This window comes from Ochotona curzoniae, unplaced genomic scaffold (assembly GCF_017591425.1).
Source record: "Ochotona curzoniae isolate NIBS_2020 unplaced genomic scaffold, NIBS_Ocur_1.0 scaffold_4505, whole genome shotgun sequence".
NCBI classification, from domain to species: Eukaryota; Metazoa; Chordata; class Mammalia; order Lagomorpha; family Ochotonidae; genus Ochotona; species Ochotona curzoniae.
In genome coordinates this window covers 48,360,123-48,375,698 of record NW_024467118.1, presented here as the reverse complement: position 1 = coordinate 48,375,698, position 15,576 = coordinate 48,360,123, and the positions used below count along the sequence as shown (strand labels likewise).

The 15,576-nt window shown below is 39.6% G+C and overlaps 1 protein-coding gene across 5 annotated transcripts in view; it reads left to right on the top strand.

Annotated features, from left to right (window-relative positions):
- Window positions 1-15,576, top strand: part of SORBS2 (sorbin and SH3 domain containing 2) — a 178,944-nt gene that overhangs the window by 130,460 nt on the left and 32,908 nt on the right. For 2 of the 5 annotated variants that reach the window (XM_040965941.1, XM_040965940.1), the window contains 3 exons: window positions 7,373-7,422; window positions 9,657-9,844; window positions 11,914-13,506. In XM_040965941.1, the coding sequence (XP_040821875.1) occupies window positions 7,373-7,422; window positions 9,657-9,844; window positions 11,914-13,506 (1,831 nt within the window). Of the gene's footprint in view, window positions 1-1,443; window positions 1,603-2,274; window positions 2,359-4,003; window positions 4,061-7,372; window positions 7,423-9,656; window positions 9,845-11,913; window positions 13,507-15,576 lie in introns of all 5 variants that reach the window. The other 3 variants (XM_040965938.1, XM_040965939.1, XM_040965942.1) reach the window with 3 other exon arrangements.

The window sequence follows — 15,576 nt, the reverse complement described above, 5'->3', positions numbered from 1 at the left end:
TCAAGCTTCCTGCGACATTTTCCCATACCTAATCATATGTGTTCTCTGGATTTTGTTTATTTGCTAAAATTACATTATGAAAATTGAGCAAAATAATACTTAAAAGAAAGAAAAGTCACAATATAAGAACACATTTCTAGGTTTGTTAATTGTGCTCATCCAGATTCAAGCTTTGAAATACCTCCAAGTGTTGCACAAGTACATGGATGTATTCTGGTTTTCTCACTTAATATTTCATCATAAGCGTTTTCCAGGGTTTCTACAGTCTTAATGATTGCAGTCACTATGCATTTTGGATCCGCTATGATGCCTCAAACATTTTTATCACTGCTATTGTTAATATTTTATTATAAAATGTAGAAATAAGCCCAAATAACCGAAACACTTTGGGTATAATTTATTATTAGACAGGCTATCACTCACAAAACTGTTGTAAAAGCAACCACTCAATAAAACACTAGAGGTCGCCCTTGTTGAAGTAGTGGCCTTTGTTCTCAAACTCCCAAGATGGCAAAGGTTGTAGTGCATTTCCTTCAGAATTAAGACGCTTCTACTCAGTGGACAACATTTATTGCCCTCAAGAATTCGAAGGAAATAATATGGGATTGCTTTGAGGAAGTGAACACTTAATATTAGCCCTCCTACAAAATATCTGGGAGTCCCAGCTCCTCTCATGGCCAAGGTGAATGATTTTTAAGAAAACTCATTTTTCTTAGAACTTTCTTTTACTTATGTCCAACTTACAGTACTGTACAGTTTAGTTGTACCATATTTAATTAGCATTGTGTGATAATTATCAACGAAGCAATGTCAGTTTCCAGTTTTCACATAAAATCAACAGCCTGTATCAATGGAATCAGATATATATTATTGAAAAATATTTCGAATATTGCTGGATAAATTAAATTGGTTTGTTTCTGTTTTATAGGATGAAGTACGCATATATATTTTCTCAAAATGTTTTTACAAACAATCTAGTTGTTGCATCTTAAATATAACATTGAGAAACTACTAGAAGGGGGCAAGACAATCATAAAATTGGACTTTTTCTCTAAATTACTGTGTCAAGGAAAACAAGGTGGGATTTTGCCTACCTTCCATCTACAGTCTCATTTGGAAAACTCTGTATCCTTCCCTGCCCCTACCCATCACCATCTACGATAATTAAGCAAATCCTCTCTGCACTCAAATCTCTTTCCATAGCTCAGATTAATTGGAAGGACCATCAACTTTGGGACATCCCTGAAGATGTGATCCTTGTTCACCTTCCGAGGGGCCTCTGAGCTTCAGATCTCAGTGGTAGTCCAGATGCTTCCAGGGTCTCCGGGCTCTGACATCTCGCCTTCTCCCACCAGCCAGGGCTCCAGTAGCTGTGGTCGGGTTGGCTAGAACAAGAGCCTGCCGCTGACGCATCAGTTTCTGCCCCACCCCTCTCTCTTCCAGCCCCCTCTCCCAACAACTCCGACACCTGTTCCCAAGAAACCTGGCCGGAAGCCTGTCTCTAGTTCACCAATGGAAGCAGTGGCTGGGAGCCCCTCCCCGCCGCCCAGGAGTGGCCTCCCCACACCCAGCTCGTGTGCCCCAGCTCTCTCTCCCACCCGGGTGAGCTCCTGCCTTCTTTGACTTTTCTCATTCCCGTCAGGAAGTTCCAGGGCTCTTCCCTGTGCTCCACGGGTCCAGCGGGCAAGAGCAGAAGCTGGTTACTCCCCAGCTCTGCCCGGCTATGTCTGTTGCCATCTGCCCCCCCCCCCCGAAGCTCGGTGCCAAATAACCCTTCCCAACTCCCCTGCTCTCCAGCACCCTTCACTCCGCTCCACAACTCCGAAGCTGTCCTCATTCCTCCCACCCTAGTTCCTCGCTGTGTAGACACTCCCATCCCCAGCCGCATGCATGCCAGCATTGATCTACAGATTACACCCTCGTGTGCTGGGACCTCAAAGCTACACTGGAGGAAGAGCCACATGGTGCCTGAACGGCGCCCATCCCGATTCTCTGGTGCACTCTCCGAGCCCATCATTCAGCAACATAGAGCAATGAGCTAGGGTGAGCCTTAGGAAGGGTGGACAGAGGACAGAAGTAAGGGCCTAAGGGTACCCCGTAAGTGCATCTCTGGGCCCTGTGTTTGCCCTCCTGCCTTCCCTCCTGCCTAGGTTGTTCGGACCTGAGTGATGCATGTCTACGTGCGAGTGCGCGCGTGTTTTTCATACCACAGGGCATTTCCCTCACTTGGCTCAGTGTGCCTTTTCCTTCCCTTTTCCTTCACATCTGCTCTAGACTGATCGCATAACTCCAGATGACATAGATTTAGAAAATGAGCCCTGGTATAAATTCTTTTCAGAACTGGAGTTTGGACGCCCGGTAAGTGAGGCTAGACTGTTCATACAAGAACCGTAGGAGAATGTTGTTTGATTGATTAAACATACCATTGTTAGGCGAGCTAGGTGCTACTTAAAGAACAGAAGCTGGATGGGGTCTGAGAGGTTTAGTGCACGCGCCCTTCTCTACCGAATGATTAACCATGCTCAGGCACCTCCTATTGGTTTTCCTCCCCCCTCCAAATCATGCGTTAGAATTACTTAACATCTAATTAATTGCAAACCTAACACATTGCGGTAGCTTCTTTCCTGGAATATTCAGTGATTCCAACTTCTCAGAGTGTTTGTGTCTGCTTACAGTCCCTTTTGTTCCAGTTCAAACTCAGGAGCACGTTGATATAAAGAATGTTGCCCTAGTTCCCATTTGCTAAGGAGTCAGAGAAAAGAATAGGGAACTGTACTTGACCTGCGCGAAGTCATCCAACAGAAAATAAAGCACGCCAGCAAACATGAGCACTAGAAGGCTTGTGTAATTTGCCCAGTGACACAGTCAGAAGTTAAGCTTAGGCTTGTTTTCAAAAAGAAAATTTCACTCTTAATATACTGCCAGAATATTTCTGCTGTATGAATGTCCCGTTTACCATCAGAGATACAAGAGAAGGACAAAATTAGGAAACCCTGTAGACCTTCATTTCTAGTCTTGCTACTGAAGACCACAGCCACGTCTGCAATCTGTAGACTCTTAGTAGAGGAACTAGCCCCTGTGGGAATTCGTTTATCTGGGATAAAGAGTCAACTCAAGCTCTAAATGACTTCTTCATTCACTCAGGTTTTTATTTAGGAATCATGTCTGCCAATAGCAGTACATCGGATGTGTGTCAGTTACACGTCTTGTGAATTTTAAGCTCTTGAATAATGTATCACGTACACTGTGAAGCAGTCTTTATTCAAAGTGAGAGAGTACAAGCTTTCTTTCAAAATCTGTGTACTAAGTTAGATACATATAGCCTGATTCTGAATGGGTAGTTTGGGTAGTCCTTTTTGTCCACTAAAATGCACAAAAGACCTAAATATGTTCATTATCCTTTATTGAACCACATCAAAAGGGATTGTAAACACAAATAAACTGAAGAATTTTTCTAGAATTTTTATTTCTGAGTAAAGGGAGTGTTCTCTCTCTCTTTTCTAGTTTGTTTCTTAGTATTCACATAAATATATCTTATTTCAGAAGAAAAATATTCTCTAGCTTTATTTTATGTATCACTGATTAGGAAGTTCAGAAAGAACATACCAGTTTCTGTGCTGAGCCTAAAGTATGAGCGCTTTCCATAATTATCTTCATCTGTACATGGAAACTCACCTGCATGCTATCTTCTTACTCTTTTAATATCTCCTTAATACACCTTGCATTTGTCTGTGGACTAGAAATGCTCATTTTGATTTGTTGGCGTGAATTTATAAATATACTAATTGAACACTAGCAATATTGCCCAGTGCTTGAGGCTGTTTGCAAACAATGCACTCTTTCTCCAGGCTGCCCCCATATGCTCCGTTCATGTCATTCTTTATGTGTACCCAATGCTGTTGGCACTCAGTTTCTAACTGTTGTCACCTTTTCCACATGTCCATTCCTTGCTGCCATTGATTCTCCTCCACTCCATCTCTACACCTCTGCTTATGTGCTGCAGCCTCCTAAAAAGGCTCTGGATTATGTTCAAGATCATTCTTCTGGTGTTTCCAATGAGGTAAAACCAAATTATTCTCTGTTTTTCAGATTTTGCCCTTAGAGGCTGTTCCTGTGACTCTCAATATCCATGTTTTACAGTTCCCTCAAGTGTCCCAGCTATTTTCAAAAAATCTGTCTTTGTGTCATTGTGTTGTATCCAATACCATTGCCTAGATATTAGTTATGTTGGTGCTGTTGGCTATATTTGTTACTTTCAGATGACAAAGCTTTGCAATCATGACTTTTGTTAAATTGTTTATCCATAGTCCTGCTATTCCATAGTGTGCAAACTGCTAACCAGAATTATTAGTTTTAATGTACCTGTCAATCACTTGGGTCTTTTAGATAATTTCCTAAAGAATAATTAACTTATTTGAAAGACAGAATGACACAGAGAGTAAAAACCAGAGAGAGTTTCCACATTCTGGTTCATTCACCAAACGGCCACAACCACCAGCACTGCCACTGGATCAAGCCAGGAGCCAAAATCTCTGACGAGGTCTCCCACATGGTTGTCTGGCACTCAAGCATCTGAGCCATCTGCTGCCTAGAGGTGCCTGAGCAGAAAGCTGGGACAGACACAGAGTAGCAGGCGGCAGAATCGGTCCTCTGATAGGGAATGCAGGTAGGCTAAGTGGCAGCCAATCTTGCTGTGCCACAACTTCCTCTCCCAACTGCCTATTTTTCTCTAGACTAAATAAAACACTGCTAGAAAGCACTTCAAAGCCATTTTGGCTTTATGCTCACAGGTGCAGACTAAGAGTTTAGATGCCTGTTACTCATTATTCCTAAACTTTATTTTCATCTTTATAAATGTTTATAATTTATGGATTTATATCAATAAAGTTAGGGCTGGCAAATAGCAGCATGTGTCACACCTCCCAGCACCCTTTGCAGACACTACTAATCTTTCTCAACTCTATTTCCCAGTGTACTGCCATAACAGACTCACCAATTCATAAGATGAAGTACATCTGCAATCTCTAGGAGTGTTTATAACAAGCAGCTGGATGTCACAATTGTGCCAGGCAATATAAATCACCATTTCAAATAGGCAAAGTGTGGGAAAGGGACAAAAAGAATTCAAATTCAGATTCAAAACCTTTTCCCCCTGCCCACTGTAGAGAAAGTCATTTCCTATACATATATATATAAACACATATGTGTGTCTGAAGCAGATATATATGAAGAACAAGATTTTAAAGCAAAATTTAATCAAATGATGACCTAATAGAAGAGTAATTGAGCACCTGCATGTTACTAAAATGACCTTCCAGATGTGTTAAAAGTATGTAAAAGGTAGATTATGATAGATGAAAATGTGCCATCTGTTTCCTAAAGACAATTTCCACTTCAAATGATACCCTTCCTACATTTATGCACAAGTTTTCCTCTGTTCTTGTATATACACTTTTTACTGTTACCTCATAACTAAATACTAAACTTACTCTGAATATACACAAAACCAAAACTATTTTGTTTTATTTGACATAGAAACAAGCAAGAGAAAGAGTAACTAGTTGCTTAGTCTAACTCCAAAACTTGACTGTTTTATCAGTTCTTCTGGTATATTCTGCTCATATCACAAATAATTTAGACCCTTGATAAGTTGGCAACTCAAACTTTCTGATTTCTCTGGGATGTCCCAAGAGTGCTCTGAATGAACACTTCCGGTCATCAATTGTGTTTTCTTGTCACATGAAAGCCATGATCCACATGGATGACAATGCCCTGTGCTTCCTGGGCTTGCTCTCCTACAGCTAAGTAGAATTGATATTTCTAAATTTTACTGAAGCCATCTGGCTTGGTTTTTCTGAACTGTTTGTTTAATTTTTCTGATTTAGTGTTTACTTTTCCACTTTTCCAGTGTCCCATTCCAAGTTCAGCAAGTTGAAAGAATCACATGAATTTATTACACTAACAGACCAAATTTTTCTCTAATTCTATATTCATTGACACCATGGAGATGTATTTTCAAGGAGCTACAATATTAGAATGCTTTTTGTCTCTAAAAGGAGAGGGTATTTTACTGTGCAGAGAGATGGTTTTGTTTCTTTTTGGGCAAAATTCCATTGTCATTCAGTAACATAGAATTCAGCTAAAATATCCATTAAGATAAGCAGTTTTAGTTATGTACAAAAGGGGTTTCTCAGACTTATCTACATCAGGAATTTTTAAAATTATGTACTAATGCTTTAATTGGTTAATTGGTATTAATTTACCAGTTCACTAAAATAAAACTATACAGATGGTTTGTAAAGCAAGGCTTAATTTCCATTAAGTTCTTTAATACCCTGCTAAAATATTTCTGTGATAACAACTGAGCATATAATTTGTCAAATCTTGCCTTTCTGGTTGACATTTTAAAATTTCACTTAGATGAACATTTGCAAACTGAAATTTCATTTCCTCCTGAAAACCAGAGTTTATCTGAAGTAATTCATATGAACAAAACCAAAACTGCAGGTACATTTTCCTACACATTCTAAACATCACATCACAACTACTTTAATTTTGCAGTGTTACCTCAAATACCCAGGAACTTAATACTGATACTCTCTTGCCTTTTAGATTTTCAACAATTATCCCAATAGATGATCATGGAAAATAAAAAACTCTTATATGTTATTTTTACATAATGTCAATGTCAGTATGCTATTCAGAATGAAGGAAAAGGTTTAAAGGCCACATCTCTTATGTTTTTTTTCAAAAAGTGTTGTATTGTGATTCACTAGATTGTTTATTTTACTCCAACTCTGACCTTCCAGTTTGAAGAATACAATCTATACCTGATTAAAGTACCAGATAATTTAGTTTAATGGGCTTAATTAAAATATTATGTCTGCACTGAAAGACAAGTCCAGTTTATATTTGGAAGATTACACCTGACACCAGTAATGATGAAATCATACAATAGGTTTATTTTTTTAGGGTTAAATACTGACAGCATTTTTTTAAATTAGCACATTCTTTTTTGTAGGAAACTTCTTCATAGTTAATAGGAAGGGGTTTGGCATTAATCGTGTAGAATAATTTAACTCTTCATTTTATATTCTTAAGGAAATGTTGGTTTGTCCTCTTCTTCCAATACAATGAATGCTTGCGTTGTGGACAGTTCAAACTGTGTATCAGAAGAGAAAGTAGAAAAGGAAAAAAAGTCAAAAACTCAGGTGGCGTGATTTCTCTTTGGACAGGTATTTGATGATCATCATCAATGGTACTTAGAATTTTAATTTTTATAATGTTCTTCTGAAGATAACTAACCTAACGTTCACAGGCAAAGTTTCATCTTGGTGAAGATTCTGATGAACCTGTTATTCTGTCTCAATAGGCCTCCGTGTATCAGTCCTCTATGGACAGAAGCCTGGAAAGGCCTGGCAGGTAAGGACCAAGTTACATTGTACAGCCAGAGTAGTCCATCCCAACTGTTTCATGTCAAATAGAAACACTACTCTGTGAAATGCTGATGAAGATTATGGGTCACACACTTTAAGTACCATTCTGATGCAGTTTAGAAAATTAATTAAATTAATTAAGGATTAACGAACACCTTCCTTGTCTCCACTCTCCCCAGCTTTCTTTTCTTTATATGGAGATTGTAAATAACTAAATTTCACTGTTATTGGTGATACTCATGATAATACAGAAATTTTTTAGAAATTAAAAATCATTACACAAATATTTATTTATTATACTCTGATCATACAAAGCACGAATACTTCTAACACCAGTGAATGAGGGTTTAACCATGTATCTGGCATTCCAAATACATAATCATCTCAGTCCTCAGTGCTGTTAACCCACTTTACTTCTGAAAAAACTGACATCTAGGCTTCAGTGGTGCCAAGTTTTCACAGCTGACAAAGAGCCACACAAGATGAAATTAAAACAAGAGAGCTTGTAAGCACTAGTCCTAACTGCCCACAAGTCCACCCAAAGTGAATTCTGTTAGGAAGCTTTGCCTGTCACACTCGCTTTAAACTATGACCAACATTCAGGACATAGCTCACAGCAACCCTGAATAATACAAACTCTGCCGTAACGTACTATCAACAACAGATGCTTCCATAATAATGATTTGCCTCTCCGCAGATTTCTGCCAGTCTTAGTAGAAGATGTATTGAGTCCTTCATAGATTGGATTCACACGTGCTGTCCAACTGAATTAATAGCAGCCAGAAAGGAGCTGCTACCGCCCTTCCATTTTTATCTTTTTGCATCTATGCTTACAAGTAAAACATCTGCATTTTGGAGTTTTAATCTGACCTAAGCATTGCTGTAAAAGTCACACTGATCCTCACGTCACCAGATAGTCAGAATGTAAAGACAAGTAGGAGACAGCACATCAGCAAATTGAGCTTCTGCACTTCCGGGCACATGTGTTCAGTTTACACACTTGTAAAACTGTCATAACAATGGCTACCTCTTGAATTACTGAGAAATCTAAATAAGACAAAATTGTGCCTAAAGTACGTAGCACAGCACTGAACTCCATGGGAGCTGGTGATGTTGCCTCTGCTTGCCATCACTGTTGTTTACAGTGATCACTGATATAGTGCATAGTACATGGCTCTCCTCATTCACTGTTGTTCATCTTAAATGATAAAGCTCAAAGCTATCTGTCATTGAACACAACTGGATGAAAAGAATCTTTGTTCACTTACCAGGACAAATAGAACACCCTGACACAAGATTTTCCAAAACTAAGATTATTATTAGGCAAAACTATAGGCAAATTCTGAGGTGAGATAAATTTGTATGAGCTTCTGACATTTCCCCAAATACTTTCCTTCATTTTAGCAAACCCCTTTTGATCCACTTATGTTGTTGGAATTCTCTTCTATGTATGCTAAGATGTTTGATAGAAATCACAGCACTGAATTGTCATCACAACCTGTTCGCTCTAGGCTTTTGACATTAAAAGGTGATTATAAACTTACACTCACATAGCCTTCTGTGCCTGGGCATTTTTAGCTTCTTTGTTCCACAATTGCTGAAACTTGGAAGCAACCAAGATACCCTTTGCTGGGAGGATGGAAAAATCAACCATGGTACATCCAGGCAGTGAGATATTCAGTGATTTATTTTTTTTAAATGAGCTTTCAAACAACAAAAAGACACCAAGGGGTTTTTAAGTGTGTGTTTATTGCATTAAAGAAATCATTCTGAAAAGGCTATATTCTATGTGATTCTAAATATGTCATGCTGGAAAAGGCAAAAGTATAGAGCCATAGAGCCAGTTTTAAAAAAAAAAAAGAGTAGCTTTCCAGGGTTAGAGAAAAGAGGAAGATACAAGAAGAAGAACACGCAGGACCATTAGGGAAGTTCAGGTGTCCTCTGGGATACATTACCAATGGTGCATGTCATGACATGTCTTCCCGAACACAAAGAGTGAATGACCCAAAACGTAAACCCTAATGTTGTCTACCAAGTTTGGGTGATGCTTTGTCCAGGTAGATTTCTCCATTGTAACTAATTTACGCACCAATAGATGTCAGTATAGGGGAACCTGTGTGCTAGAAGAAAGGGTGAGAATAAACCAACCCTGCATTTTCCTATTTTGCTGTAAGCCTGAAACTGCTCTAGAACACTGATGAAGATGTTTCCTTCTTTCAGTTCTGCAAGTATGGCAAGTGACTTTAGGAAACGGAGGAAGAGCGAGCCTGCCGTGGGCCCCCCGAGGGGCTTGGGGGATCAGAGTGCAAACAGGACTAGTCCCAGTCGAGCAGACCTTCCAGGATCAAGCATCACGCTTACCAAGTCCTTCATCAGCTCCTCTCCTTCTTCCCCATCGAGAGCAAAAGGTGAGTAGTGATCAACGGATGTGCAGATTTCTTTTTATTAAGGAAGTCAAAGTATCTAGCAATTTGTGGTCAGGCTTTTAGAAGATGATAGTTATAAGCTCTTACATAGTGTCAAGTTTTCTGTTATTACAACTAGCAGATTGGAAATTATAAGTGTCAACAGAGGAAATTGTTGCTTAAGACATACATCGAATTTGTGTTTTTAAAAATTAGTTAATTCTACATAAAATTGTATCTGTTAAAGTCATTTATTTATTTTCCTCTATATTTGGGTCTGCTTTCAGATAGCATACATTCTACCATATGTGAAACACAGGGATTAATCCTTCACAGTCATTAGTGAGAGCTGCTTCTAAGCCATTATCGTAAAATTTAGAAATCATAAAACCATTTTTTTCCAGATGACCTATCTTGTGTTTGGATGTTATTGAACTCACAGTTGGGAGGGGGCAAGACACTTCTCTGGTCTCTGAAAGATCAGTTAGTACCTGACTGCCCCTGGCCCAGGAATGTCTCCAAGCTGGAAAGTGGGGATTGAGCACCATGCACAGGGACCCAGCCCTGTACCAGCTGTAGGACTCCGTGGTCCTCATCAGGCTCTTGGGTCTGGAACAGCAGAGAAAACAATTTTCAAATCTGTGAAGAAAATGAGCTGTAAGAGAAGTTTCCATAAAATAGAAGAGGTTCACCAGATGGAACCAAGGTAGAAATTAAACATAATGCCCAGTGGTAGTTCATTTGTGTGCAGAGGACAGACTGATTGTAATGCTGGGATTCAGGGTTCCCAACAGGCCTATCCATCCTCGGGGAAGGTAAAACTATGAATATTGACTGGATGGTCCAGAGGGAGTAAGTCGCATCCACTATAGCCTTTGTTGAAGCCCACTCACTTATGCAGGTGAACATTACTTAAGGCAGTAAGTTGGGAAATGCCACTAATTTGTTGACTTGGATACTCTCCCAAAGTTAAAAGGATTCTGATAAATGTAAATATCAGTTTGACTGTAGGAAATGCTAAATCTGCTTCCGTGCCGAGCACTCCGTGTCTGCTGACATGCCTGCCTGCTTTGGAAGAATTGAGAGATGACTGTATCTCTACTGATACCATGAGCTATCAGTACAGATATTTTGCTCCACTTGGTTTAAGAAAAAAGAAAAAATTGTTAAGAAAAAAGAAAATGTCACCCTAGATATAATTTGGCCCCTTCTTTGATAGTTAACTCCTCAAGGAAAATAAGATATTTTCAGTGGATATTACAAACTGAGATCAAGTTTAGCACTCTGTTATCAAATTTCAAATGATTTTAAAAAACCCTTCTAGGAGAAAAGCATAATATCTTGCTGTCTTACTAGAGGCATACAATGTATTCTGTCATCCTGATAAGAGAGTAAACATAGAGTAAGTTAAGAGCCAAGCTAATTTGTTTAACGAGGTACTAGTTATTTTTTATTGGAAAACTACAAGTAGCAATGGTTTACAGTGTTTTCTTCTGCAACTTTGGAAAGCATTTTGTCTTATGGCTTTTTTATCTAGTATCTATGGAAAAAATATTTGATTTAGTTACAAAAGAGTTAAGTGTAAATTTGTAGGTTACTCTTGACCTGTTATTATCAATCAAAGGAGACTGAAATTCTGACCCTGTTGATCAAAATCAGTAATAATTTTGCTGTGGATTGTTAATCAATCATTAATTAGTCATGATGGTTACCAAGCCAGGCTATTAATGTAAATACTGCTATGTTAATGGTACACTGTCTTGCCAGAAAGATGTGTGACGTGTGATTCAAAGAGGTGTGTTAGTTAACCCAATAACATGTTGTATGTGGTTTTATTGGCTTTATCATGTGCAAAGCCGAAGTCTTGAGAAATATAATCTTGCTTTAGTAATAGTCCTTTTTCTTCCCAAAATTGAAGCTGCCTGTATTAACAGCCAGTGCCTAGATTCAGCCACACTAACTGCTTTCTCTTTGATGTGCTTTCTGATGCTTACTGACCTGCTCTGCTCTCTCTGTGAGCCTTTTAACTTCTCCAAATGTCTCTCTTCCACCACGCTGCTCTGGATTAAAAGGTGGGGACGATAGCAAACTGTGTCCATCCCTTTGCAGTTACTCAGGGCTCGACGGCAACCCGTCCAGTGAGTTAGAGTACTGTAGCCCCTATAGACAGCATTTGGACGTCCCGCGGGACTCACAAAGGGCCATCACATTCAAGAATGGCTGGCAGATGGCCCGGCAAAACGCGGAGATCTGGAGCAGCACCGAGGAAACGGTGTCCCCCAAGATCAAATCCCGGAGCTGCGACGATCTGCTCAACGATGACTGCGATAGCTTGCCTGACCAAAAAATCAAGTCGGAGAGCATGGGCTCCCTGCTCTGTGAGGAGGACCCCAAAGACAGTGGCGCCATCCCCTGGGCTTCCCCCTACCTTCAGGAGGCTCGCGGGAATGGCAGGTCGAGGCTCAGACACAGGGCTGCGCACGATACCCCAGGTTTCCTGAAAATGTACAAGAAAATGCACCGCATTAACCGCAAGGACTTGATGAACTCGGAGGTGATCTGCTCTGTGAAGTCGAGGATCCTGCAGTACGAGAAGGAGCAGCAGTACAGGGGCCTGCTCCACGGGTGGAGCCAGTCCTCCACGGAGGAGGTGCCCAGGGACATGGTACCCACCCGCATCTCTGAATTCGAGAAGTTGATTCAGAAGTCAAAATCTATGCCAAATCTGGGAGATGAGATGCTGTCTCCTTTAACCCTGGAACCACAGCAGAACGGGTTAGGTCCCCAGAGGCGATTTTCCATTGAATCTTTGCTGGAGGAAGAAAACCAGGGCAGACATCCTTCTCAGGGGCCACGAAGCTACAAGTCTAAAGCCCTGGTGCCAATCCACATCGAAGTCACCAGTGAGGAGCAGCCGAGACCCCACGTGGAATTCTCAGACAGCGACCAGGATGGAGTTGTGTCTGACCACAGCGACTATATTCACGTAGAAGGCTCGTCTTTTTGCAGCGAAAGTGACTTTGATCACTTTTCTTTCACTTCCTCTGAGAGTTTCTATGGATCCAGCCACCATCATCATCACCATCACCACCATCACCACCATCACCGGCACCTCATCAGCTCCTGCAAAGGCAGGTGCCCTGCCTCTTATACCCGCTTTACCACCATGCTGAAGCATGAAAGAGCTAAGCAGGAAAATGCTGAAGAGCCTAGAAGACAAGAAATGGACCCCGGCCTTTCCAAACTGGCATTTCTTGTCAGTCCTGTGCCTTTCCGGAGAAAAAGAAACTCAACACCTAAAAAGCAGACCGAAAAGACAACATGTAAAGCATCTGTGTTTGAGGCTCTAGACTCTGCCCTGAAAGACATCTGTGACCAGATTAAAGCTGAGAAGAGAAGGGGAAGTCTGCCTGACAACAGCATCTTGCACCGCCTCATCAGTGAGCTGCTGCCAGACATTCCCGAGAGGAATTCATCCCTTAAAGCTCTGAGAAGGAGCCCCATGCACCAGCCTTTCCACCCACTGCCTCAAGATGGTGCTATGCATTGTCCATTTTATCAGAATGATTGTGGGAGAATTCCTCACAGTGCCTCTTTCCCAGATGGGGACACCACCACCAACTACCACCACCACCTCGACAGTGAGGGTGCACAGTGTCTCCAAGGTGGATGAGCTTTTCTTTCTTTTTCCTTGTGGTTCAAATACTCATCCTGCAGCTCTATCATGTTCCATTCTTACATCTCATCGTGCCTGAACTGTGAGACCCACCTACCATGGCTGTATGTTGAGAAACTCGTGCTCATTGTACAAATGTGTCTGAGTATTTCTCATTTGTCCACGTGATCCTTGGACTTGATGTGTGGCTTAAAGTGATCACCAGGTCACAAAAATTTACTCAGTCAAACATGAACAGGAAAGCACTGTGTAGCTTAATTTGAGGACCGAAATAACTGCTATAATACAACTGTGAATTAAACTTTTTTCAAACTAAAAATAATATTTAAACAGTTCTGTTTTCATGTAAAATGAATCAGAGACAAGAATTTAATGGCCTTTTATTTTTACATTAACTTTTAAAACCTTATGTATTCATTTGTTCAATAATTGAATCATTTTAATATTAATAATAATAAATTTGCTCACATACTACAGAGAAGATACTTCAGTTATTGAACATTCAGGAAGCAAAATTAAAATATGTGGTTAGTGATTGATGTACAGTTAAAAAGATCAGGGCTAGCTAGTTTAATAATTTTCTCAACTTGAAGGACAATTAGATCAAATTTGTTGTGAATATATCTTTAAGCTGTATATGAAAGTCACATTTCCATCCATCAGCGTATTCATTTTCTGTCATTTCCCGTGACTAATTTATTTAGTTTCTGCTAAGACAATTATATGTTGAAACATTAATTAGATCGCTTAGGTTAAAAGTGAATCTCAACTGCCTTTTGAAAGATGACAAAAAACCAACACTCGGACAAGTAGCAGTTCAAATCCAGGCAACAGTTTCCCTGAGGTTTAGACAATTTACAAGCACGAGCTGTTTTAATATTTTTATTGAAGCCTTTTCACTGATCCATAAAATGCTTCTGTTTGCTGTGCAGATCTTAAGAGGCTGGAGGGAACAGTTTCTGGCTGAATTCAGGTCATTGTCAGAGCCCCTTCTGGGCAGCAAAGACTAAAGGGGGCATTACATGCACTAACCCTGGCACAAACCAATGGGACGCGTATTACTGCAAACATTGTTTTACAATTTAGGAAACTGAGGCCTAGAAAGAACATGAAATTTGCCCAAGGTCACATAGATAACAACTTACAGAGAGAGGATTCAAACCTTTACTAATTCAGAATTTATAGCATGTAATGTAATCTCTGTAAGTAAAAAAGAGATGTAAGTTAAATTTCATATCAGTGCAACATGTGTGATTAAGTTATTAATTATATGAATCTACCTATTAGCATTTATCTATTTTAATTTGTACTATACAATATGCTAGAAAAATAATACACTAAAAATTTTTTGAAAGTTTCTGTAGTTTTTTTAATCTTGATTTCTGATACAGACACGTCAGGGTCTAAATTTTAAAATGAACTACCTTATTCAGCCTTTCAACTTCCTGACATAACCATTTCTCAATGTTATGTGAAGAACAGTTTATTGAAATATAATTTGAGAAGACTTTAAAATGTACTTAGAGAATTTTGTTAAAATATTTACATTCCAATTGTGTTTACCCAAGTGAAAAGTAGTTTAAATGTCATGAGCTAATAAAATTAACCTTAAGACTTATCATAATTATAAAGTCCCTTTAAATGTATTAGTGTACTAGTTTAGAATGAAAATGGACTACACATGATCTAGATGTGTGACAGCATTTGGTTAGATTTTACATAAAACATCTGTGATCATGTCACCTTTCTAATCCTATATATTTTGGAATTCACATTTCGGCACTTATCCTTACATGAGGATATTGTAAAAAGTTATTAGAAAATGGGATTACATTTATTTTGTGCAAAAAGATTTGAAATCCATGCACTGTTAAGACAGGCATTTGGCCCACCAGGTTATCCTATATCTCATATCATAGTGCCAGTTCAAGTCTTGGCTGCTCACTTCTAATAGTACTTCCTGCTAATACAGATGGGTAGGCAGTAGATAATGGTCCAAGAACTTGGGCTTTTGACATCCCTGTGAAAAACCTGGATGGAGTTCCTTGATGAGTAAACC